The sequence below is a fragment of the Ruditapes philippinarum genome, unplaced genomic scaffold (genome assembly GCF_026571515.1).
Source record: "Ruditapes philippinarum isolate M1 unplaced genomic scaffold, ASM2657151v2 ctg4280_1_1_1_1, whole genome shotgun sequence".
NCBI classification, from domain to species: Eukaryota; Metazoa; Mollusca; class Bivalvia; order Venerida; family Veneridae; genus Ruditapes; species Ruditapes philippinarum.
In genome coordinates, this window is record NW_026853228.1 from 1 (window position 1) to 26,337 (window position 26,337).

General features: G+C 35.1%; 3 protein-coding genes across 3 annotated transcripts; 1 reads left to right on the forward strand and 2 right to left on the reverse strand.

Moving 5' to 3' along the window:
• Window positions 1-1,308: 1,308 nt before the first annotated feature.
• LOC132736171 (C-type lectin domain family 6 member A-like) lies at window positions 1,309-5,514 on the reverse strand. Its single transcript, XM_060723261.1, has 4 exons — window positions 5,151-5,514; window positions 4,627-4,670; window positions 3,713-3,797; window positions 1,309-2,172 (listed from the first exon to the last, which is right to left on the reverse strand). The coding sequence occupies exons 1-4, from the start codon at window positions 5,464-5,466 to the stop codon at window positions 1,940-1,942; spliced, it is 678 nt and encodes a 225-aa protein (XP_060579244.1). The 5' UTR covers window positions 5,467-5,514; the 3' UTR covers window positions 1,309-1,939.
• A 1,207-nt stretch (window positions 5,515-6,721) lies between these two features.
• LOC132736174 (thrombospondin-type laminin G domain and EAR repeat-containing protein-like) lies at window positions 6,722-13,645 on the forward strand. The gene is made up of 6 exons (XM_060723264.1): window positions 6,722-6,793; window positions 8,140-8,326; window positions 10,607-10,836; window positions 11,152-11,339; window positions 12,437-12,548; window positions 13,541-13,645. Exons 1-6 carry the CDS (start codon window positions 6,722-6,724, stop codon window positions 13,643-13,645), a joined length of 894 nt encoding a protein of 297 aa, XP_060579247.1.
• Window positions 13,646-15,893: 2,248 nt separating this feature from the next.
• LOC132736172 (uncharacterized) lies at window positions 15,894-20,526 on the reverse strand. Its single transcript, XM_060723262.1, has 4 exons — window positions 20,196-20,526; window positions 19,590-19,633; window positions 18,536-18,620; window positions 15,894-16,350 (listed from the first exon to the last, which is right to left on the reverse strand). Exons 1-4 carry the CDS (start codon window positions 20,509-20,511, stop codon window positions 15,983-15,985), a joined length of 813 nt encoding a protein of 270 aa, XP_060579245.1. The 5' UTR covers window positions 20,512-20,526; the 3' UTR covers window positions 15,894-15,982.
• Window positions 20,527-26,337: the final 5,811 nt, after the last annotated feature.

The window sequence follows — 26,337 nt, forward strand, 5'->3', positions numbered from 1 at the left end:
TAAAATCGTAGCAAAAGATTAGCAAACATGCAAAAAAATGACCCTGAACCTTTATATTTTTCCAAAGGTCAACAGTTCGCTGAACCCGTTAAATGTTGATCATCGTATGTGCATTTCTTATATTCTAACTGTATAATGTACTAAATATTCCTGCTAGTGTGTCGTTTTTTAATTGTAATGACATTTTTTCAAAACCATCTGCTTACTCTCTCAGGCATTTCTACTTTTTCGCGCCATAATTATTTTGGCCTTGAAATACCATAGAAAGATCTAAAATAAACAATGTAATAAAAAATCAAAGTCCAAAAAAAATCCCATCCATCCACTCCACCCAGAAAAATTATATTTTAAATGGCAAACGTCATACAAGGTTTTTTAAGAGAAAATATGGTTAACACTTTGGTATTCAAATATGAATGAGAGTTATTGCCTATTTGGTGAATTTTTGCCATTTGGGTCAAAGGAAAAATAACAAATTAACAATACAGGTTTCGAAATGAGATCAAAAAGGTCAACGTTTTGGTATTTTTTTCTGAATATAAAAATTCTTATTTCGATTGTTTTTGTTTGTTTTGCCCCCCGCCAAACCCCCACCTAATACTCAAAGTTTATATTCTGTTAATTTTTGTGACAAATATTTTGACCATGCCAAAATCAGTTTAACAAAAAATTTTAATGTTATATGAAATTTCTTGACTTTTGCTAAATTAAAAAACACAGTCAAACTTATTATCAATTCATAAACTGGATCATCTAGAATAAACAATTAGTCTAAAGTAGCATAAACCAGAAACAACACTAACGACAACAACAACAACAATAACAAAATCTAAATATACGACTGACAATTTTTTTTATCTTTAGCAACACTTACTGATTAAATTAAGTATTACGAATGTTTGCCATTGTTACATTTACATAAAAATTACTTTATTTTTTAGTTTCCATTATCATTTAATCAGGTGAAATTTTTTCCCAAAACAATGAGTCCAGGAAAAAGGACACCGCTTTGCCAAAATAGGCGAGCGCGGCTTCGGGTTAAAGCTTTCCAGACATTTTTTTTGATATTATTCCTTAGGGTTCTATTTCTTAATCCAACATTAAAAGGAAAAGCCCAGTTCAGGGTGATCTTGGTTATTTATTTTACATATTTTTTTTTACAACGAAAACCCTTGAAGCAACCTTTTTTTCACGTAAAATTCAAAGTTTAAAATTAATTCGGTAATGTATCTCTAAAAAAAAGCTTTTCCATTGATAAAAAATTTTCATCCGTGAATTTGTGATTGGGGCGTTTTTTTTGACATTTTATAAGCCAACGCTTCTTTTAAACTTTGAATGCATTGTAATTTGTTTGATACTTGTAACAAAATAAAACTATATCTTTCTTTTACATCGCTAGTTCTAAGCTGTTTTGAGAACTACTTGTTGTTAGGTTTGTCGTGAAATTCTCTGCCAGAGATTGAATATCAGCATTGTATTTCCTGATCTGCGATCAGAAAATACAAAAAACGATGTCAATTATTCTCAAAATAATATTTCACAATGAATTTAACACCTATAGCAATGACCAAATTCTTTGACTCTCAAATCGTGTTGCTCTGCGAAGGTTTTACATTATTACACATGTTTAAGCGGCAAACACACATTCATATTACAATGTATAAGCATCTTACAGTTCAGCGGAACAACTTGTGTTTACGCTAAGTGCGTATATATAAGCCAATCCAACCTTTAACCTGCGACAGAGCAATGAATAAGGGATATGCTGTTTTTTAGATTTGAAAGAGTTGTATCAAAGTTTAAAGGATTTAAATATCAAAAAGGCTATCAATTGTAGCCGGCCTATTCAGATAATAGGGTGTACAGGATGACCTAGAATCTTTACTGGTGGCAATGGCGAATCACTTCCGGTGCCGGCAGGTTAAAGGTTAATATTCACTTATTCAAATTCACATAAACTAAGATGAACATAATCACAGTTGTCATCATGCCAGGTCCATCGAGAGGGATAATGCAGTATGACACAGTCTTCCCCAAATGGCGCATTTGGTTCGCCGTCTGCCCAGTTCTCGTAATTGTCAACGGTAGATGTCATGGCCACAGTCGTGTTGTCCGCCCAGTAAATGACACCATCACTCCCGGATGCTCCTATCCAAAGATTACTGGTGAATGCTGAAATAATATGCATACACTTAAATGTAAAAAAGTTTTAAAATTAAACATGAAAAATGATGACTTAAATAAACAGCTTTCACATTCATTCTATTTGTGTTTCATGAATAAGGTCTGTCATGAACGCGTACATAATTATGGCCGACTGAGCTATCCTGTTATGCAAATGTTACCAAATCTAAAAAAAAGAAGAAGAAAAAGAAAAGAAAAACGAACATTTTCTGCGTTTAGATGTTGAATTCTGCCTAACCCATTACTTCATGAGCATTTTGTGAAAAATGGCTGTTTTTATTGAAAAGTCTCCCGTAACAAGTTCAAATTACTATAATACTTTAAAAACTGCTTCAGCACGAATCAAACTTGGCACAAATTTTGACTGGACCATTTCCCTTGCAACAACTTGCTCAGGCTTAAATTTTATGTTACCATGGCAACGAGGGGACATCTCAAAATTGCCAAAACTCACTATTTTGCGTTGATTTTTCCATCAAAATTGATTTCAAAGTGCTGCAACTTCTCAATGGATTGAGATATAGTCAAATGCTTTTCAGCGTTAGTAACACGTTACCTTATGATCAATCTGGGGTAATTTATAACCTCTCAAAAGTCCAAAATTTTCTTGGCGATGAGGGGGACTCCGCCCCTTTCCAACCCCCAAACAGAAGGGGCAAATCCCCCTTCTGGCAACCCACTGACGTATCTTTTGGTTGGGGGGGGGGGCGCCGAAAAAGAGGTCACATGTTTTAACAACATTTCTCAAACAAAAACAAATGTTCGCAGCCTAAATAAGGCATTTTCACCATTTGAGACAACAAAAAGGGGATGAAAAAGACGTTAAAAGGCGTGTATATAACCTAATGGGTTAAGAAAGTGCTAGTAGGTGGCGGAAAGGCGTTGACTGACGATAGCTTTCGTAAGTGATTATGCTTAATTAAACTAAACCTTTCGTTCGGGGTGGGGGTGGGGGAATTTGTAATGTTCCCGATTTGATTGTTTGCATTTAATTCAATTACATTGTAAATATCAGTGTACTGAATGTAATGGGTTAGAAAGTACAATGAAAAAAACTCAAAGCCATGCGATTAGGAAATGGTAACGTTCCACTGCATCTTCGCAGCTATACAGAGCGGATGCCAGTAGACACAACTTGTGCATTTTTTCAGAAACAAGATGTATAACAATGTGTACAAAGCTAAGGCCTTATGCTTCTGTAATCTTGATAGCTCCTTATCATGAAATTCAATGACCCGATCGATATGGAACCTACGGCGAAAAAATGCAAAAATATAAAAAAAATTGCAATTGACAGTTTTTCACTTCGGATCACGGCAGTAAGCCACATTGAATTTACAAGAGCACAGTTCGGTAACCGCATCGTTCCTGGACTAGCTATCAAGCAGTTTACCAGTACTAGTTGCTTTCACATTCGCCAGGAAGAGGTTACTTCTTTACAGTGCTAAGGACAAGGACCCTAGAAAGGATTTAGTGGTCAATCACAACGAAAGTGAGTGGGATATTTGATATAAAAAGAAACAATTACCTCCAATTACTTGCTCCTCGATAAAATTCTGTTCATCATTTGACTTTATGTACGCTAAATGTGCTCCCATCTCTTGACAGCGTGCCTTGAAAAAATATAGTTATTACTACATACTAGTATTATATAGTGTTAATAAGACAGTCATATTAGCCTGAGACCAAACCCAATAACAAGTTCATTATGAAAACACTTAACTATAATTGACAGATTCTTAATGGCCACAAAACCTCAAATTTCATAATAGGCGAGTTTTTTTTCATAAGGGCCGTACTTCTTTTCATTACGGCTTTGTTCTATGTGCACATTGCCGCGCTGAACTTCATATTATCCGTAAGTTTGAAGTGCAAACATGCCTTATATTGAAAAGTGAATAAATAATGAAAAGTAAATTAGTAATAAAAATTATAGTTATACATTGTTGTGATTGAACGCCTTAAAGATGCTTTCATTTAGATTTTTTAGATTTTTTTGAGTACCCAGTGCTGGTACAATTTCCAAAAACGGCCGGTACGAATTGGTTATAAAGCCGAACAGTGTCTTGCTCATTCAGCGCTTTTTTCTTTATATAATAAGAATTTAGCATGCTGTAAATCTATTTTTAAAAGATTATAAAACGTGGGGTTGCTTTTTGCAGAATGATGTGTATTCAAACACTAGTATTTACAATATATTATGAAATTCTGAAAGAAAATCTAGAAGTCATCCAAAACGAATCTTGGTATGACAGTTTATTACTGTTCAATTTCAATTATTGACAACAGTCCTTCAATTTCTTTTTCAAGAATTCGTATCCATAAAATGGCAGTTACGTGCATATTTAGAGAACAGTAACATTTTTAAAAGTAAAAGTAAAGCCTTACAGCACTTGCTTGAAAGTTTTAAATAAAAGATCCGTTAAGAATAGAGGAACTCACCTTCGCTTGGTCATATGACTTGAATTCAGTAACCACCGTATACTCTGAAATGAAATGAGTTTTATCTATTTGAAATTATATTTCTCATTAAACTTAACTTCATTTCCACTAGGATTTTGCGCAGCGGAGACAAGTTTGACACTTTTTCCCCTACTAATAAATTCAAATAACTGTTGCGGCGTGGCCGAGTGGTTAACTTGCCGGACCAGTGGTTTAAGGGCTTTTGATCGCATATGGGTTCGATCTCTGTTAGAGAAAGCCGTTGTTTCCGTGAGCACGAAACTTTACCCTCATTGCTTAGTACTGGTTTGTTGGTTTCAGGAACGGATTCGAGAGTGTTTAAATAGCTTCCAACAAAATCACACTTAAATAAATTCATATAAGCTAAACTGTAGTCAAATGTACAATAGTTTCCATACAGTCAAGACAGTGTAAGAATTCTAAAAAAAAACAACCGATTTTTAAGCTGTACGAAGAAATTATTGCTAATAAATGTTATTAATTAAGATGGCGTAATGACTTACTATGGTGAAAATATCTTTTAAAGTGCATTCCATACATCAATTGGTCTGTACTAGAAAAGTACGAGACTCTGCAACCAACACAGTGCTGGCTAACTTTGTCGTGGAATACGACAAAACACGAGAAATTTTCAGCACAAAGCGACAGGCATTGCATTTTACTCATCCTCTCTTCATGGAAAAGCTGGTCCTCTGCCGAACAAACAGAATCGTACAAGTCAGCTGCCTGTGTGAATTTCCTGAAAGTTGTCTTAGCTCGAACAATATTTCCCATGATAAAAAGAAAACTCAAGATTAAAGTTAAGCGTTTTGCCTCCATGATGACTGCGCGAATTGTCGGCAAGTTACTAACTGCAAACAAGCCAGTGCGAATGACTAAATATATTGTCGTCTGCTTTGTCTATAAATTAAATTCATTTGAACATTAATTAACTAGTGCTTATTTGTAATTGTGCGGTTATCCATCGAAAAATCAAGCAGTAAAGAATTGAAACTATACATTTAGGAGGTGATTTGCTACCACTTCATAGAATTTCGAAATTTGTTATGCACAAGCATTTATAATATATGCATTTCAAATAATATGGAACCGACTGCGCAAAATGTACGGCATTAAATATGAACAATGGGAGCTTTGTTTTGACAAAACACCTAGAATATTGAATGAAGACATGCACTAATTCTGTTTACATTTATGTTAACATGCAAAATAATATGTTGTAATATTTTATTGATTTGCCAAGCTTTGAATTTGGAATAGTACATTCAAAGTTTTAGCGATTTTAATATCAGTACTAGTTTGAGATATCATAACTAATCGGAAATTTTAAAAATGTACTATTTACAACAGAATATATATTAGATGGGATACTCAGGCAAATTAATGACAAAAATAAAAAAAAAAAATCTTATGTACTCAAATGACGCTAAAATGACATTTGTAAAAGTCCCAGCATGAATTTCTGTAAAAATTCTATTTATTTTGGGATTGATGCGTAAATATATCTATATATGTTGAACGAAATTTCACTGCCGAGAGGATCACCAAGTAGTTATAAAACAAGTCATGTGACTTAAACAAACCCTGGAAGTTACAATAACAGACATTGTGGATATTGTTTGATTGAAACAAACCTAAGTCATTCATTTGAATGTTCGTTAACGTTTCCAGAGGTCAATGTGACAACTAATGTGAATTTTTTATGCTCTAACCTGACCCGCGTGGGTCAAGTTAGGAAACCACCACTTTATTCTTTATAAGGAGAAAACTTTTGTTCCTAAGACTGCCTAGCGTATGCATTTTAAGGACATTTACAGATTAGTTAATGAGAAATTCAAAACGAAGAAATGAAAATTTTGCCTGTGTCTCCCTTTAAAACTCTTTGTGGCGCCGATAAGGTAAAGGTACTTTAGTCAGTCTTAGTTATAATAATTTGGACCTATGCCGGTTCTGTCGGGGACTTTCCCATATAATATTTAACATTAAAATTACACCGATAAAATCACAAATCAGTTTTTATTAGTAGAATTTCAAAATTCAAAATTATCTAAGGCTTTCCGGCAGCTGCGTCACTATGCGAATGGGGCTACAATTTCAAAGTCGAAGGAATTTTGGGACACCAAACTGTTGTTCGAGTGATTTACGAGTATGTATGTTGTTTCTGTTTTTAACTACCCATGTAAATGTTGTCCAAATTCCCATTCAATTCTTCAGAGATGTCATGATACGAAAATTTGTAAAACACTTCAATAAGATTCGTCCTTCAACTGGTACAAATTATGAAAGGCCTGCATGTTCTGCGTGCCATCGCTCCTGCACACAAAAGTGCTACTAAATCTTCTTTTTTGCGCTAAAAACGAGTATCTGCCCTTAAACATACACCATATTCTCAAGACTTGATACCTTGTAACCTTTCTTTTTCCTAGACTGAAAAAGATCCCGTAACAACGTCATGATAAGTATCCAACTCATTCATTGACGTCATAGTGATTAATCGAGCACTGATGTAAACACAATCAAATCCAGTCCACATGTTAGTTTTTATTGTTAAAATCTAGATAAAATATTTTTTCTCATTATTTCATTTGTTAAATGATTTCTTTATCTTAGCAATAAAACGGTGCGAAATCGAACAGCGTAATATGAAAATCGGCACCAGAAGAACATGTAATCCCTTCTGATAGGATTTTTTACATATTCGTAACAGAAAACCTAGCCTGGTTATAGCATCAGGGTATCAAGTCAAGCTGATTAAACCGTCGATGCTCGGCGTTTTAGATGCCCAAAACGGAAAAGCAAACCCGGTTCCAACCTCTGGGACAGGCCTTTTCAGTTCTAGCCTTCGGTATTAAAGTCAAGCCGACGAAACCGACGTTAATGGGCCTGTTAAGGTTTTCTTAACGGAAAAGCGAACCCAGTTCTCGCCTCAGGGAATAAAGTCAATCAGAAAAAACCCATGGTGATAGGCTTTTATAGACGTCCTTAATAGATTGGCTTATTTTATGAATTTTATACTTTGCTTAATGCAGTTCTATAAAAATCTAAAATGTCTAACAAATCCGGTTGAAAAGAATGGGATATTTTGCAGGTTGGAATGAAAGGTGCTAGTCGCATAGATTTGACCTAATAAATGTTTAATTGCAATATAGTATCCATATATAAAGAAAAACAATTTATTTTTGTTTTATTGTACAGTTATAAAATTAGATAAAAAAAATAGATATGAATATTTTATTGCATGAATAACAAGATTAAATATATGAAGATATTAAACATTAAATATATATCAAATCAATGCGACTTGCATCTTAATTTGTGGAAATTATTCTTTTATCGAATGGGTTCTTTTTAAAAAATGAATATAGTATTGATTGCATGTTTTAATATCCTAGATATTTTCAACGTTTGTTACTATATGAGCTTGTTTAGTCTTATTTGATAAACATACCAATTGCATAGAAATGGACTAATTATCTATTATTTTTTTACCAGTTTTATCTTGCCGTGGCTAATTATGGAAACGACACAAGCAAACTTACGAATTCCACGATCTTTAAATGGCATCGACACCGCCAGAAGTTCCGTGAATTTCAAGCGATCGGGACCTACACAGCACGTGATATGGAATACTTCACAATTGATAATGAGCATAACCTGGCCATTGCAAACCATGCTATAGGTATGTTTATGTAAAATAATACCTAACATTATTAATACGGGGAAGTCAAAGGCCGGGTCCGTGAAGCGGGCAAAAGTTTTGGTTTGTCCGGCTATAGACTACATGTGTATATTTAATAACGAGCTCGACGAGCTGGCCCGAAAAGCCTGCTCGCAAAGCGAGCTTCACGGTAACGCGAGTACCTGCTAAGTTATGGTTTTGAAAACTTTCGTCCGAAGTACTGAATTGGACACGTCGCAACTTTCGAATTACAAGATAGATAAAAGCCGATGTAATAGAAAGGGGGAACCAGAATAAACAGGAGCAGTGTATAAAATACCGAATGACAATTTTAAAACGGAAAATGTAAAATAAAAATGAATGATTATTTTAAACTATCTCATGGTAAAAGAAAATCGAGCTCGCTTTGAGGCGAACTCAAGAAGCCAGCCCGGAGGGCCTGCTTGCAAAGCGAGCTTTACGGTAACGTGAGTTCCTGCTAGATAGTGATGGTTTTGAACATTCGGAACTGCATCACCTATTATCTATAATAACCTAAATTTAATCTAATGTGTGTGCCGTTACTCTTATGCTTGAAAATATGTCTGACAACAATTTGCAATTTAAGAATGCCCACTGATGTTCAATTTTAAACAAATCCGACTAAATGTCAATAGGTTGGTTTTTGCACTTTCAATTTCTACAACCAATATAATAAATATATAAATAATGTATTGTTTACTATTGTACCTATGAATTCGCTTATATTAGGTGGACTACATTTACTACATTTATTGGAAATAAACTTGTCAACAACTCCAAGCATTAAATTACTATTTGTTAACATGTTTAGTTTCTTAGCGTAGGATAGACCGAAATACCGCATCCGTTTTGTGAATTCATACTATGGTGTCCGAAGACTGACGGAAAGGGCCGAGCAGTTGCGATTGGGTTTTGAAACGTTTTGTCCGAAGTACTGAACCGACACATCGCAACTTTTCGAATTACAAGGTAACGATAAAAACCGAGGTATTTTTATTGAAAACTGAAGCGTAGACTTGTCCTGCACACTTATATCGGAATTATAATTGGACAGTAAACCAGGATAAACGGATGCAGTGTATAAAATACCGAATGACAATTTTAAAACGGAAAATGTTAAATAAAAATGAACGATTATCTTATACTCTTTTCACGGTAAAAAGTAAATCGAGTTCGTTTTGAGGCTTTACCTTTTTCATATTAGGGAAATCACATTAAAAAGGTTTAAATATATATAGATTTCTATGCCCATCAATTTAAGTGTCATTTTAGTTGGGTGCCGCCATTTTTGATGTAACTCAAAGATAACAGGCGGGATATTCCAATAACGGAAAAAAATCGCAACTTTTCGGCTTAAAAATAATGGCAGAGGTATTTCGATTGAAAACGGAAGCGGTGCATGCACCTTTAATACGAAACATGTTAATCAGTCACCCAAAGCCGGGACTGCGAACAGCCATTATCATGATTATACTGGTTTGATCCAGTTTAATTTTAAAAATTTACTTGTAACCATACAACATGGAACATTGATAAGTGGGCATTGTACCTTTTGATTTATATAAAAATCCAGGTAAAATCTCACCGTTTTTGCACATTTACATCATGAAATACCCACAGTTCCTTTCCCGCAAAGTCCTTGGCAGAATAAATGGTTATGCAAAATTATACGGGCTAATCATGTAATCCAACAGAAGTAACGTTTATTTGATTTATTATTAGTTTGAAACATAGCATGACCCGATTAACAATATATGCTTATTATTATTATATTTATTTATATAATATTTCATGATAAAAGCTTACTAAAGGGCCATTACTCAGACATAACAACAAGAGTTTATGAAATTGAGTTGTCACCATCTATGAATTTAGATACATGTAATTATCAAATGAACATTGAATATATATTTTGACTCATAGTATACAATTTAACCTACCAAAACATAATTTGCTTAATTTCATAGAAGCAAAGAAGGTATAGTTTTAGTTATTTTTCATTGCGCGTCCGGAACAGAGTGGTTAATGTCGTTGACTACAAATCATTCGCCCCTCACCGCTGCGGGTTTGAATCCCGCTAGGGACTTTTGATTCTTACATTTGATGAAGCTATCCAGCTTCAATGCACGTAAGGGCACCTGAGGTCTTCTTCCACAAGTATAGCTTGAAAAGTCGCCACACTACCTATATTGTGTTGGTGTGACGAAAATTAAAGAAAAATCATCGCTCTTTACTTATACATGTATATTGAATTTTAAGGACCAAACCAAGAGGTTGACTCCGTTATTCTCAAATGGGACAGGGCAGCAAGGCTGTTTGTGAATTTTCAGACAATAACAACAACCGGCGCATACGATTGGACATACTTTAGAGTGCAGGAGTACCATTTTCTAGCTATTGCTCAGGCTTTTAATGGAAAGATAACTCTAATGGACTCTTTTATATATGTCTTTCAGAAGGACAAGTTCCTTCCCTTTCAAACAATCGAGGTCAGTATTATCCTTTAAGTGATATTGCCCATTTTCCCAATTTTCGTTGCATTATAAAAGAAAGTTTTTATGTATTTACTCTTTGAGGAGTCATCATGTCTATAAAAAGTACAGAAACGTGTACGTGCTTTATTAAATTAAACTAATTACTCTTTCTACTGATTGCAAACTAAATATAAATCTTTCGGAAAGCACGCTTGTTTAAAACTCACTTAAAGATTGTTCAAACAAGATTTGTATTACCAAATATTTTGTAATTTTGTTCCTTATGTAAAGAGTATATTTTTTATGTTTTTTTTTTTTATTTTCGTCTAGACAAACGGTGCCACCGACTGGGAATTTTTCACCATAGCAGATGAAGCATTTCTCGCCGTTGCCAATGCGTACAATTACGGACCTCAGAACTTTCAAAATCAGGACACCTACCAGACAAACTCGTCTATATATAAACTGGATATAGGAAAACGAGCGTTCTTTAAATATCAGACCTTTGTAACGAACAGGTAAGCTGTCACAAGCAATTTTTTAAGCACCCGATTTTTTTTCCGGAAAACGGTATCTAGTTTCTGCGTATTTTCGTGTTGCATAAATGGGTGACCTTTGACGGTTTAGGGCGTCTGTAGGCGAGTGGTTTAGGTCATTGACCTCAAACCTGTTGCCTTTGACCATTGTCTTTGGATTTTGTACATGAGAAAGCTATCAAGCAAGCAAGCCTACGAATAACAGTGGTTCTATTCAGGTACCTGTTTGTGCCAGATATAATATACAGAGTGGCACTTTAGGTCTTCATTCACCAGTAAAGCTGGAAAGTTGCCATTTGACCTACACTGTGCGACGTTAACACCAAATAAAAGAATTGATGGTTTACTGTTCAATATTCTAGTATTTTACAAACTGTTGTGTTATATCACGATTTCTAGATAGTTATTTATTTACTGCGTTTCATACTAGTTCAGCATAGTTATGTATTTACTGCGTTTCATACTTTTTCAACATAATTATTTATTTACTGCGTTTCAAACTAGTTCAGCATAGTTATGTATTTACTGCGTTTCAAACTAGTTCAGCATAGTTATGTATTTACTGCGTTTCATACTTTTTCAACATAGTTATTTATTTACTGCGTTTCAAACTAGTTCAGCATAGTTATGTATTTACTGCGTTTCAAACTAGTTCAGCATAGTTATGTATTTACTGCGTTTCATACTTTTTCAACATAGTTATTCATCTACTGCGTTTCATACTATTTCAGCATTGTATTTATTTACTGAGTTTCATACTAGTTCAACAAAGTTATTTATTTACTGCGTTTCATACTTGTTCAACATAGTTATTTATTTACAGAGTTTCATACTAGTTCAACAATTTTATTTATTTACTGAGTTTTATACTAGTTCAATAAAGTTTTTTATTTACTGCCTTTCATACTAGTTCAACAGTGTTTCCAAATTGTTCCTGTACTCCAAACAAGTATTACATGAGGATTGTCCAAATTGTTTATTTTATGCTACATGTACTAGTATTTTATTCTACACGTGGGAGGTTTAGTTCTATAACACCTCGTATATTATTCATACCTTTATTCTTCTACAATTTCTAGTGCGATTGACTGGGAACACTTTATGTTAGGAGATGACCACTACCTTGTAGTGTCCAATGCCCAAAATGGCGGATCAGAACAGGAAAGATTGACGACTATATATCGGCTGCAGGTAAGTCTCGTGGATTAAGAAGTCGTATATATACTTGTATTTCACATTTTACGAGATATAACCAATGCACTTTTAGCGATTGCACCACGTGTTGTTCTAATAGAAATCTTTATTGGATCTATTCTTATCAAGTTAGCCTCGTTTTCATCCAGCTTGGGTAAAAAAAGTACGTACAAGTGGTCAAATATAGTGCTGACAGTTGAGTTCTCGTCCAGAAGAATTCAGTATTGTAATAAATACATAAGTATAGTCAAAAAGAGGTGTTCTCAAAAGGCATAAACATTGTGAATCGTTGCCCGCAAGATTTAGCCATCGATTATCAATGCTTGTCAACAGTTTACAGTTTTATTATCAATTGGTTAAATATAATCTAGTTTTCTCTTAAGAATTGGTACACGAAAACTGTAATTACAACCCTGAAAAACTTAAATGTAAAATAACTAGGGCTTCTCATTTACATTTTTTGCGTACTGTAAAAATCCATTTGTGCAATATTTTTGGGCAGTACTGTATTTAATATGTAAATAAATTAAGTTGTAAATATTTGTATTGAATGTAGGAATTTTTATTCATTTTGTAGAATTTGAAACAAAAAATAAAGCCAGTATACATGTACAGCCTTATTTTTATTTGTAATGTACTTTTTTTACACCCAAGAAGTTTGAGTCTATAGCTAAATTAACAAGAGTGACATTTATAGATTATTTAATACAAGCCTGTCTGATTTTCCATGGTTAACCTTTTTCAAATTGATTGTTTAGAACGTTTCCTTCACCTGGTCCACCATCTTGTTTTTGTCACAATTTTAGCATCGTCAGTGCTTGCCAATCGGTATTTACAAAAAAAGAAACTGCTTTTGAACGAAATTTTTACCCTAGGAGTAAACTTAAGGTAGTTTTTACCTGAGAACTTACTTAAGTGATTTTTCACTCCAACATGTAAGTGATTTTTTAACTAAATGTACTTTTTTTTCTAAGTAAATTTTCCCTTAGAAACTAAGGAGCTTTAAGAGTACGGTCCCAGAACGTTTCAAACGACTGAAACAGTATGGAAAAGATAATGGAAAATCAGATAGACACACAGTTGGTAACATATAATGATTTCTGCAAAATATTTCATAATCCATTTAGTTTTAAAATGGTATAAAATAACTACATGAGTCGGTGCCTTTAAACATTTTTTAGGCAATTTGTCCAAAAGTCAATTGGGCTCGCATACATGTATCTTATTATTGCATTACGAACAGCCACAAACAGCAAGTGCTTTAGTAGAACGCATCTGGGTTTTAAAAATGGATTTCGAATAAAATCGTAGCAAAAGATTAAGCAAACATGCAAAGAAAATGACCCTGACCTTTATATTTTTTCCAAAGGTCACGACAGTTCGCTTGAACTGTAAAATGTTGATCATCTGTATGTGCATTTCGTATATTCTAACTATGTACATGTACATAAATATTCCTGCTAGTATGTCGTTTTTTATTGAAATGACATTTTCAAGCAACTGCTTCTCTCTCAGGGCATTTCTTACTTTATCGCGCCATAATATTTTCGCCTTGAAATACACATACTGAAGATCTTATAAATACATGTATATAAAAAAATCCATCTATCCATCCATCCACATCCATTCAGAAAAATATTATTTTTTAAATGCAACGTCATACAAGGTTATCTTAAGATAAAACAAGTAAAACTTTGGTATTTCAGAATATGAATGACGAGTCTATTGCCTATTTGGTGATATTTTTGCCATTTGTCAAAGGAAAATACAAATTACATACAGGTTTCGAAATGAGATCAAAAAGGTCACGTTTTGGTATTAATTTTCTGAATATAAAATTCTATTTCGATTTGTGTTTGTTTGTTTTGCCCCCGCCAAGCCCCCCACCTATATCTACAAAGTTTTAATATTCGTAATTTTGTGGCAAATATTTTTTGACATACAATTGTTATTTAAATGATTTGATAAGAAGCCGATACTTGTTTATAAAAGCAATTGACCATGCCAAAATCAGTTAACAAAAAATTTAAAGTTTATGTGAAATTTCTTTACTTTTGATAAATTAAAAAAGACACTCAAACTTATTACATGCTAACTGGACATTTAGAATGAAAGCAATAATGTGCAAAAGTAGCATTACCAGAAACAACACTAACAACACGTCACCTTAATGCAAAAACTCAATAACTGCATATAGATAAAGAAGCAGATATTGAGTTCTTGCATTAAGGTGACGAGTTACAACAACAATAACATCATCTAAATATACTATTGACAATTTTTTTTATCTTAAGCAAAACTTACTGATTAAAATGAAGTATAATGAAAGATTGCCGTTGTTACATTTACATAAAGATTACTATATTTTTCAGTCTTCATTACATTTAATCAGGATGAAAAACCGCAGTCGCCATATTGGTACTTCCTAAAATAATGACGTCACAGCGGAAAAAATACACGCGTTGTCGAAAAAGGCGAGAGCGACTTCGGGTTTTTACGACTTTTCCCGACATTAGTCGATATTTACCGATTCCTTAGTGTGTTAGTTTTCTTAATCCTTAACATTAAAATGGAATATATCAGTTCAAGGGTGATCTTGTGATTTATATTTATCATATATTTTTACAAAAATAAAAAAATATTATCAGCGAAACCTTTGCAGAGCAATCTTCTTTTCACAGATAAAAATACTACGCTTTGAAGTATTCGGTAATCGACATCGCTAAAAATAGCATTTTTATTGATAAAGATATTCATCCGCGTAATTTGTGATTGTGCGTTTATTGACAATTTTATAAGCCAATGCTACTTTTAAACTTTAAATGCGTTGTAATTTGTTAGATACTTGTAACAAAATAAAACTATATATCTTTCTTTTACATCGCTAGTTTTAAGCTGTTTTGAGAACTACCTGTTGTTAGGTTTGTCGTGAAATTCTGTGCCAGAGATTGAATGTCAGCATTGTATTTCCTGATCTGCGATCAGCAAGTACAAAAAAAGATATCAATTATTCTCAAAATAATATTTCACAATGAATTTAACACCTATATAGCAATGACCGAATTCTTTGACTCCCAAATTGTGTTGCTCTGCGAAGGTTTAACATTATTACACATGTTCAAGCGGCAAACACATATTTATATACTATAAGCATCTTACAGTTCAGCGGCACATTTTTTTGTCTTTACGCCAAGTGCGTATATTTAAGCCAATCTAACCCTTAACCTGCGGCAGTACTGGTTTAAAGGATATGCTCTTTTTTGGATTTGAAAGGGTTGTTTCAAAGTTTAAGGTATTTCAATATCAAAAAGGCTACCAATAGTATTGGACCTATTCAGATTACACGTGTGTGCAGGACGATCTAGATCTTTACTGGTGGCAAAGGCGAACCACTTCCGGTTTCCAGCAGGTTAAGGGTTAATATTCACTTCTTAAAATTCGCATAAACTAAGATGAAGATAATCACAGTTGTCATCATGCCAGGTCCATTGACTGGGATAATGCAGTATGATACAGTCTTCCCCCAATAGCGCATTCGGTTCGCCGTCTGCCCAGTTCTCGTAATTGTCGCCGGTTGGTGTCATGACCGTTGTCATATCGGTATATGTCATGACCGTTGCCATATCGGTATATGTCATGACCGTTGCCATATCGGTATATGTCATGACCGTTGCCATATCGGTATATGTCATGACCGTTGCCATACCGGTAGATGGCATTGCCACAGTCGTGTTGTCCTCCCAATAAATTACACCATCACTCCTTCGGGATGCTCCTATCCAAAGATTACTGGTGTACGCTGAAATAATATGCATGCAATTAAATGTAGATCTGTCTTCAAATTATACATGGAAAATGATGACTTTAATAAACAGCTTTCACATTCATACTATTTGTGTTTCATGTGTAAGGTATGTCATAAACTCGTACATAATTATGGTCGACTGAGATATAGAGGATATTGAATGAGTGTAAGTTCAATACTGAATTTATTGCACGAGTTGAATAAAATCATATTATGCGAGCCTCTGGCGAGCATAATATTATTTTATTCAACGAGTGCAATAAATTCAGTAATAAACTTACACGAATTTAATATTCTATTTATCACATACCCAAAATAAAGACCGTTTAAAGTGAAATAAGAGTCATTTTTCATTGACGCGCCTATAGTATAACGCTAACATTTAGCGCGTCTTTACACTATGTTTGTATAACGCTAATGACGTCACGTCAAAATATATGCACGGCCGTGCAATACCATATTTACGGAGTCGCAAAATCGGCACGGGTGTGTGATAAATCCTGTTATGCAATGTTACAAAGTAAAAAAAAACAACAACAACAAAACATGAACATTTTCTACGTTAAAATGTTAAATTCTGCTTAAGAAAGTGCTAGAAGGTGGCGGAAAGGCGTTGACTGACGATAGCTTGCATTTATTACTTTCGTTAGTGATCATGCTTAATTAAACCCAAACAGACAAAAATAATTAATTCCCCCTACTTCTCTTTTATTTTTCTTTATATCATAACTTAAGAAGCTCTCGTTTTGTACAAAAAAAATCTGCCTTGCTTAATTTTGGAGTGGCTGCCCTTTGTTTATTTTACACTGTAAACTTTGTCCGGGACAATACTCTTCAAACTATAAGAGATATCAACAAAACACTTTGTAGGTAGATAAACCTCATTTGGTATATGTGCAATGTAAAAGAATCGTAACTTTGCCGAGCCTTATTTTAGAGTTATTGTCCTCTGTTCATTTTTACACATTGAAAATTGCCCGGGACATAAATCTGAAATCACAAGAAGTATCAACAAGAAACATTGCAGATAGATAGATCTCATTTGGTAGATGTGCTTCGCAAAAGAAACGCAACTCTGCCTTGCCTAAAATGGAGTTATTGCCCTTTGTTTATTTTTACACTGAACTTTGTACGGGACATAACTCTGAAACCACAACAGATATCAAAGAAGTTTCTCTGTTTCTCTGTGTCAGACGCCTGGTCGGGGAGCATCACCCGGTTAAACCGGCTCCTTTTCTCTTCTCTTATTTTTGTATTTTGAATGTGTTACCCCATGCCCTCTTTGACCCTATGCCCTCTTTGATCCTCCGTAAAAAAAACTCAACCGATATATAGCAGGTATTGTTATAATATATCAATTGAGTTTTTTTCTATATGAATCGTGTGAAAAACAAAAACTGTACTGTTTTATATCGATACAGTTTTCAAATCCTAGAATCGCCTGTATATTTTAAATGATCGACTATTTAAATGGTGATTGACTAACAGTTGGTATAAAGAAATGTCTCGGATATAATATTTATACATCTGTCTGTCATATAGACTGCCACACTCTTTTTATACACTGAAGTAAATTCCGACCAATAATTACAGAAATTCATTGGGCCATGTAAATTATTAATCGTTTACGCGATGAAAGGTATTAATTTGAAAGGAATTATGGCAAAATGAGAACTTATCCTGAATTTCGCCATCTCACTCACGTTACTGTATACCCTTAGATGGGCATAATGTCATAATGTTTCGTAATAAAGTTTTACTCCCCTACGCTGATTTACCAATTACAATTGACAGTGGTGGTGGTGGTAGTTTTCACTCCGGACCACGGCAGTAAGCCACATTAATTTACAAGAGCACAAATCGATAACCGCATCGTTCCTGGACTAGCTATATATCAAGCAGTTTACCACACCAGTACTAGTTGATTTCACTCTACAGTGCTAAAGACCCTGAAAGGATGTCGTGATCTGCGACGTGCGGGAGCCCTATTTACAGTTACACGCTCTATACCTTTTGAGCAGGGAAACAAGGAACACGGCGCGAGAGAGAGAGAGAGAGAGAGAGAGAGAGAGAGAGAGAGAGAGGGGAGAGAGTGAGTGAGTAACTTCAATTTCCACGTGTATTATCTATAATAATTTTAACAATTAGTGGGATATTTGATATAAAAAGAAACAATTACCTCCAATTACTAGCTTTATGATAATCAACAGTTCATCCTTTGAATTTATGTACGCTAAATGTGCTCCGATCTCTTGACAGTGTGCCTTGAAAAAAATGTAGTTATTATAACATGTATAATGTATAATGTTTATTAGACTGTCATGTTAGCCTGAGACCAAAGCCTCATAACAAGGCCATTATGAAAACACTTAACTATAATTAACTACACATAATCAAAAAAATGTTAAGTACTTAGTTAACAAAAAATAACTAATGTAAAATTCCGTTGTTGTGAGGTATTGCAAATGAGATTCTTGTTTTAAAAATGTCTCGGAAACCTACCTTGCAGCAATTCAAAATGGCGACTTTTTTCAATGAAAAAAAGCAGATTCATAATGGCCGAGCTGGAGAGCCAATCAAAATTCTCAAATCTCATAATAGCCGAGTTTTCTCTTAAAGGCCGTACTTTTTTCATAATGGCCTTGTTTTATGTTCATAATGCCGCGCTGCATGAACTTCATATTAGCCTTAAGTTTGAAGTGAAAATATGCATAATATTGATAAGTTAATTAGTAATGAAAAGTGAATTAGTATATACATTGTTTTGATTGATGCTTTAATTTCGATTTTTTTAGATTTTTTTTAGTACCCAGTGCTCGTACAGTTTCCAAAACGTTTCAAATTGGCCATAAAGCCGAACAATTTAGAATCTTGCTCATTTAGCGCTTTTTTATGTAATAAGAATCTAGCATGCTATAAATCTATTTTTAAACATTATAAAACGTGGGGTTGCCTTTTGCAAATGTGTATCAAAACACAAGTATTAACAAACTATTATGAAGTTCTGAAAGAAAATCTAGGAGTCATTAAAAACGAATCTTGGTCTGACAATTTATCAATCTTCAATCATAATTTTGACGACGTTCCTTAAATCTCATTTCCAATAATCTGTATCCATAAAATGGCAGTTACCAGAGTATTCTGAGTAACATTTCAAAAAGTAACAGTACAGTCTTACAGTACTTCCTTGAAATGTTTTAAATAAAAGATATGTTAAGAATAAAGGTACTCACCTTCGCTTGGTCATATGTCTTGAATTCTGTTACAACCGTATACTCTGAAATGAAATAAAATTATTTTTATTCTGCTTTTCAAAATATCCAATCAATAGCCGATTTTATAAACTCCTATTTCTAACGTTTTTACCATAGGATGTGTTACAGGGGTCATATGACGTTCTTTGTAGCTTACTTTACAATAATTATCAATACATATAATACTGCAACTTAAAGTATAAACTTAAACTTCATTTATACTAGGAAAGAGCGCAGCAAATAACTGCAAATAAGTGTTGCGGCGTGGTCGAGTGGTTAACTTGCCGGACAGTGATTTAAGGGCTGTTAATCGCATGGGTTCGATCTCTGTTAAGGGAAAGTCATTGTTTCCGCGAGGAAGAAACTTTATCCTAATTGCTTAGTACTGGTTTGTTGGTTTCAGGAACGGATTCGAGAGTGAATATAAACTAATCTAGTGTGTTGTAGTAAAATGTACAATATTTTCCATACAGTCAAGAAAGTGTACGAATTTAAAAAAAAATAAGAAAAATATTAATCCCGATTTCGAAGCTGTATGAAGAAATTATAGCTAAGAAATGTTTTAAAGATGGCGTAATGACTTACTATGGTGAAAATATCTTTTAAAATACATTCCTTTCATCACTTGGCGTGTTTCATTAAAAAACGGGACACTGCAACCAACACATTGCTGGCTAACTTTGTCGTGCAACACGACACTACACGAGGAATTATCAGCACAAAGCGACAGGCATTGTATTTTGTTCATCTTCTCTTCATGGAAAAGCTGCACATCTATCGGACAGATATACTCGTCCAAGAGGCCTCTGTCCATGAATTTCCTGAAAGTTTTGACATCTCGAACAATATTTCCCATGATAAAAAGAAAACTCAAGATTAAAGTTAAGCGTTTTGTCTCCATGATGACTGCGTGAACTGTCGGCGAGTAACTTACTACTAGTGCGCATCACTAAATATATTGTCGTCTGCTTTGTACGAAAGACAGGTAGGGCCATTTTAAAACTTCGTGAATTCCCTTTTTCAACATACGGAATTCAGGAATTCACGAATTCAGCTTCGTAAATTCACGACTTCAACTTCAAGAATTCACGATTTCAACTTCATGAATTTACGATTTCAACTTCGCGAATTCGCGATTTCAACCCCATGAATTTACGATTTCAACTTCACGAATTCAACTTCATGAATTCACGATTTCAACTTATGAATTCACGATTTCAACTTCGCGAATTCGCGATTTCAATTCCATGAATTCACGATTTCAACTTCACGAATTCAACTATAGCTTCATGAATTCCCGTGTTCATCTTCATGAATTCACAATTTAAACTTCGTGAATTCCCTTTTTCAACATACGGAATTCACGAATTCACGACTTCAGCTTCATAAATTCAAGACTTCAACTTCAAGAATGCACGATTTCAACTTCATGAATTCACGATTTCAACTTCGCGAATTCGCGATTTCAACTCCATGAATTCACGATTTCATCTTCACGAATTCAACTTTATGAATTCACGATTTCAACTTCATGAATTCACGATTTCAACTTCACGAATTCAACTTCGTGAATTCACGATTTTAACTTCATGAATTCACGATTTCAACTTTATGAAGTTGAAATCGTGGATTCATAATGTTGAAATCGTGAATTCATGAAGTTGAAATCGTGAATTCACAAAGTTGAAATTGTGAATTCACAAAGTTGAAATCGTGAACTCATGAAGTTGAAATCGTGAATTCGTGAAGTTAAAATCGAGAATTCATGAAGTTGTTATCGGGAATTCATGAAGTCCCCACCGGTCTTTCGTAGCTTTGCCTATAAATTAACTTCGTTAACGTTTATTAACCATTGCTTATTTGCCATTGGGAGGTTATCTATATAATAATCAAGCAGTGAAGTGATAAAACTATACATTTGGGAGGTGATTTGCTATCACTTCATATAATTTCGAAGTTTGTTATGCATCATCATTTATAATACATGCATTTCAAACACTATGGAATTGACTGCGCAAAATGTACGGCATTAAATATGAACAATAAGAGCTTTGTTTTGACAAAACATCTAGAATATTGAATGACGACATGCACTGATTCTGATTACATTAGATGTTAACATACAAAATAATATGTTGTAATTTTTAATTGATATGCCTAGTTTTGAATTTGGAATAGTACATTCAAAGTTTTAGCGATTTTAATATTATTGTAAGTAGTAGTTTTAGATATTATAACTAATCGGAAATTTTAAAATTGTACTGTCAACAACAAAATATATATTATATATATTTGACTTTAAAACTCTCTATATCTGGGGCGCCGATAAGCTAAAAGTACTTTGAGAAGTCTCAGTTATATTAAGTTGGACCCATGCCGGTCCTGTCTGGGACTTTCTCATATAATTTTTAACATTAATATTGGACCGATAAAATCGCTAATCATTTTTTGTAGGATTTCAAAATTCAAAAGTGTCTTTTGCTTTCCAGCAGCTGTGTCACTATGCAAATAAGGCTACAATTTCAAAGTCGAAGGAATCTATGGCCACCAAAATGTTATTCGAGTGATTTACGAGTATGTATGTTGTTTCTGTTGTTAACTACCCATGTAAATGTTGTCCAAATTCCCATTCAATTCTTCAGAGATGTCATGATACGAAAATTTGTAAAACACTTCAATAAGATTCGTCCTTCAACTGGTACAATGTATGAAAGGCCTGCATGTTCTGTGTGTCATCGCTCCTGCACACAAAAGAGCTACTGAATCTTTTTTTGCGCTAAAAAACGAGTATCTGCCCTTAAACATACACCGTATTCTCCAGACTTGATACCTTGTAACCTTTCTTCTTTTCTAGACTGAAAAAGATCCCGTAACAACGTCATGCTAAGTATCCAACTCATTCATTAAGACGCTAGTGTTGACGTCATTTTTAAATGACAAGAATGATTAATCGAGCACTGATGTTAACACAATCAAATCCAGTCCGACACGTTAGTTTTAATTGTTGAAATCTTGATAAAATATTTTTTTCTTATTATTTCTTTTGTTAAATGATTTCTTTATCTTAGCAACAAAACGGTGCGAAATCGAACAGCGTAATACGAAAATCGGCACCAGAAGTACATGTAATCTCTTCTGATCGGAATTTTACATATTCTTAACGGAACACTTAGCCTGGTTATAGCTTCAGGGTATCAAGTCAAGCTGACTAAACCGTCGATGTTCGGCGTTTTAGATGTTCTTAACGGAAAAGCAAACCCGGTTCCAACCTCTAGTACAGGCCTTTTGAGATGGAAAATCATGCTCAGTTCTAGCCTTCGGGATTAAAGTCAAGCCGACGAAACCGACGTTAATGGGCCTGTTAAGGTTTTCTAAACGGAAAAGCGAACCCGGTTCTCGCCTCAGGGAATAAAGTCAAGCATACCAAACCCACGGTGATAGGCCTTTATAGATGTCCTCAACAGAATACCATAACTGTTTTCATCAGTTGCAAATACAGTCAACATGACAAAACCAATTGTGTTAGGCCTTCTTAGATGTTCTGGATGGAAAACCATGCCCGGTTCTATTCTCTGGGAATAAAGGCGACCTGATCAAGCCGACGGTGCTAGACCATGTAAGATGTTATTAACAGAAAACAAAGCCCGGTTCTGGCCTCATGGAATAAAGTCAAGCTGCTCAAACGCACGTTCATAGTCCTTTTTAGATGTTCTTAACGGAAAACCATGCCTGTTTCAAGCGTTTGTGAATGAAGTCGTTATGACCAACCTTCGGTGATAGGCCTTTTTAGATGTTCTTAATGGAAAACCATGCCCGATTCTAGCTGCAGGGAATTATAGTCACGCTGACCAAACCCACGGTGATAGGCCTTTTAAGTTGTTCTTTAAGGAAAAGCAAGACCGGTTCTAGCCTCAAAGAATAAAGTCAAGCTGACCGAAGCCACCTAGATATGCCTTTTTGGAATATTCTGAACGGAAAACCAAGCCCAGTTCTAGAAACCTGATCAAACCCACGGTGATAGGCCTTTTATATGCGGAAAACCAAGCCCGGTTCTAGTCTTAGGGAATTAAGTCACGCTGACCAAACCCAAGGTGATAGGCCTTTTAGGTTGTTCTTTACGGAAAACGATGCCCGGTTCTAGCTTCAGGGAATAAAGTCAAGCTGACCATATCCACCGTGATATGCCTCTTTTTTTAGATATTCTGAACGGAAAACCAAGACCGGTTCTAGCCTCAAAGAATTAAGTCATGCTGACATACCACGGCTATAGACCATAAAAGATGTTCTGAACGGAAAACAAAACCAGTTCAAGCTAAAGGGAGTAAGATGACCAGCCCGCGGTGATCGGCCTTCTAAGATGTTCTTAACGGAAAACCATGTCCGATTTTAGCTTTAGGAAAAAAACCAAGCCGAACAAGCCCTCGTAGATAGGTCTTTTAAGTTGTCCTGAACAGAAAACCACTCCCGGTTTTAGCCACAGAGAATAAATTCAAGCTGACCAAACACACTGTTATAGGCCTTAAATGCTCTTAACAGAAAATCAAGTCAGGTTCTAGCGTCAGAGAACAAAGTCAGGCTGACCAAATCCACGGTGATTTTCCTTTTCTGATGTTCTGAACGGAAATAAATTCAGTTCTAGCTATAGGGAAAAAGTCGAGCTGACCAAACCCACGGTGATAGGCCTTTTTAAATGTTCTTCAAGAAAAAAATGCCCGTTTCTAGCCTGAGGGAATAAAATCGGTGATAGGCCTTTTTAGATGTTCTGAACGGAAAACCAAGACTTGTTCTCGCTGGAGGGAATAAAGCCAAGCTGAATAAACCCTAGGTGATAAATCTTCTAAGTTGTTCTTAATGGAAATTTTAGCCAGGTTCTAGGCTTAGTGAATAAGTTCAAGCTGACCATATCCACTATGATTGGCCTTTTTAAACTGTCCTTAACGTAAAAACCAAGGCAGGTTCTAGCTCCAGGAATTAAAGTCATGCTAACCAAACCCACTGTGATAGCCTTTTTACATGTTCTTAACGGAAAACCAAGCCCGGTTCTAGAGTAAAGTCAAGCTGACCTATCTTACTGTGCTACTCATTGTTAAATATTGATAACTTAAAACCATGCCCGGTTCTAGCCTTTGGAAATAAAGTCAAGCTGCCAAACCAACGGTTATAGACCTTTTTACATGTTCTGAAAGGAAAACCTAGACCGGTTTTTTCCTCGAGAATTAAGTCAAGCTGATTAAATTCTAGGTTTTAGGCCTAAACGGAAATCCAAGACCGGTTGTAGCCTCGTGGAATAAAGTAAAGCTGACCAAACCTATGGTATTAAGCTTTTTAGATGTTCTTAACGGAAATTCATGCCCGCTTCTAGCCTTTGGGAATAAAGTCAAGCTCACAAAACCCACGGTGAGGCTTTTCACTATGTTCTAAAAGAAAACAATATCCGGTCCTAGTGTACGGGAATACGGTCAAGATAACCAAACAAACAATGGTAGTCCTTCTTAACGTAAAACCAAGCCTAGTTCTAGCCTTAGACAATTCAGTCAAGCTGACCAAACCCACGGTGATAGGACATTTTGAATGTACTTAACGGAAAACCAAACCCGCTTCTAGCCTGAGGGAATAAAGTGAAGCTGACAAAACCGACGGTGATAGTCCTTTTTAGATGTCCTAAACGGACATCCATGCCCGGTTCTAGCTTCAATGAATAAAGTTAAGCTGAACAAACCCACGGTGCCTCTTTAGATATTCTAAACGAAAAAAAAACGGTTCAAGCTGACCATACTAATGTTGATAGGCATTTTAAGATGTTCTTAACGGCAAACAAAGCCAAGTTCTAGCCTCAAGGAATTTAGATAAGCTGATCAAACCCGGTGTGATAGGGTTTTTAGATGTTCTAAACGGAAAACCAATACCGGTTCTAGTCTAAGGGAATAAAGTCAATTTGACCAAACCCAAGGTGATTATCCTTTTAAGGTGTTTTAACAGGAACCCAAGCCGGGTTCTAGCTTAAGGGAATAAAGTCAAGCTGACCAAATCCACGGTGAAAGGCCTTTTAGATATTCTAAGAGCAAAACAGAGTCCGGTTCCTGCCTTAGGGAATAAAGTCAATCTGACCAAACCCACGGTGATAGACCATTAAAGATGTTCTTATCGGAAAACCAAGCCCGGTCATAGCCTCAGAGAATCAAGTCAAGCTGACGAAACCCATGGTGATAGGCCTTTTAAAATGTTCTGAGAGAAAATCAAGACCGGTTCTAGCTATAGGAAATAGAGTCAAGCTGATCTATCCCACGGTGATTCTCCTTGTTAGATGTTTTGAACAGAACCAAGGCCGGTTCTAGCCCAAGAGAATAAAGTCAAGCTGACCTTTGCCACGGTGACACTCCTATTAAGATGTTCTTAACGGAAAAGCAAGCCCGGTTCAAGCCTTTGGGAATAAAGTCAAGCTGATGAAACCCGCAGTGATAGACCTTTTCAGACGTTCTTAACGGAAAACCAAGCAACGATTCTAGTCTCAGGGAATAAATTCAAGCTGACCAAATCCACTGTGATAGGAGTTTTTAGATGTTCCGAACGGAAAATCAAGACCGGCTCTAGCTATAGAGAAAGTCAACTTGACAAAAATAACGGTCGTAGTCCTTTAAAGATTTTCTTAACTGAAAACCACTAGCCTTATAGAATATCGTCAAAGTGATCAAGCAAACGGTGATAGGTCTGTTAAGATGTTCTTAAC

Coding starts and splice junctions, on each gene's coding strand:
- LOC132736171 (XM_060723261.1), bottom strand. CDS start 5,466: ATGGAGGCAAAACGCTTAACTTTAATCTTGAGTTTTCTTTTTATCATG. Junction 3,798..4,626: donor AGTCATATGACCAAGCGAAG/GTGAGTTCCTCT, acceptor TATTTTTTCAAG/GCACGCTGTCAAGAGATGGG. Junction 2,173..3,712: donor CGAGGAGCAAGTAATTGGAG/GTAATTGTTTCT, acceptor ATATTATTTCAG/CATTCACCAGTAATCTTTGG.
- LOC132736174 (XM_060723264.1), top strand. CDS start 6,722: ATGCGAATGGGGCTACAATTTCAAAGTCGAAGGAATTTTGGGACACCA. Junction 8,327..10,606: donor CATTGCAAACCATGCTATAG/GTATGTTTATGT, acceptor TTGAATTTTAAG/GACCAAACCAAGAGGTTGAC. Junction 12,549..13,540: donor CGACTATATATCGGCTGCAG/GTAAGTCTCGTG, acceptor ATTTTCCCTTAG/AAACTAAGGAGCTTTAAGAG.
- LOC132736172 (XM_060723262.1), bottom strand. CDS start 20,511: ATGGAGACAAAACGCTTAACTTTAATCTTGAGTTTTCTTTTTATCATG. Junction 18,621..19,589: donor AGACATATGACCAAGCGAAG/GTGAGTACCTTT, acceptor ATTTTTTTCAAG/GCACACTGTCAAGAGATCGG. Junction 16,351..18,535: donor CATAAAGCTAGTAATTGGAG/GTAATTGTTTCT, acceptor ATATTATTTCAG/CGTACACCAGTAATCTTTGG.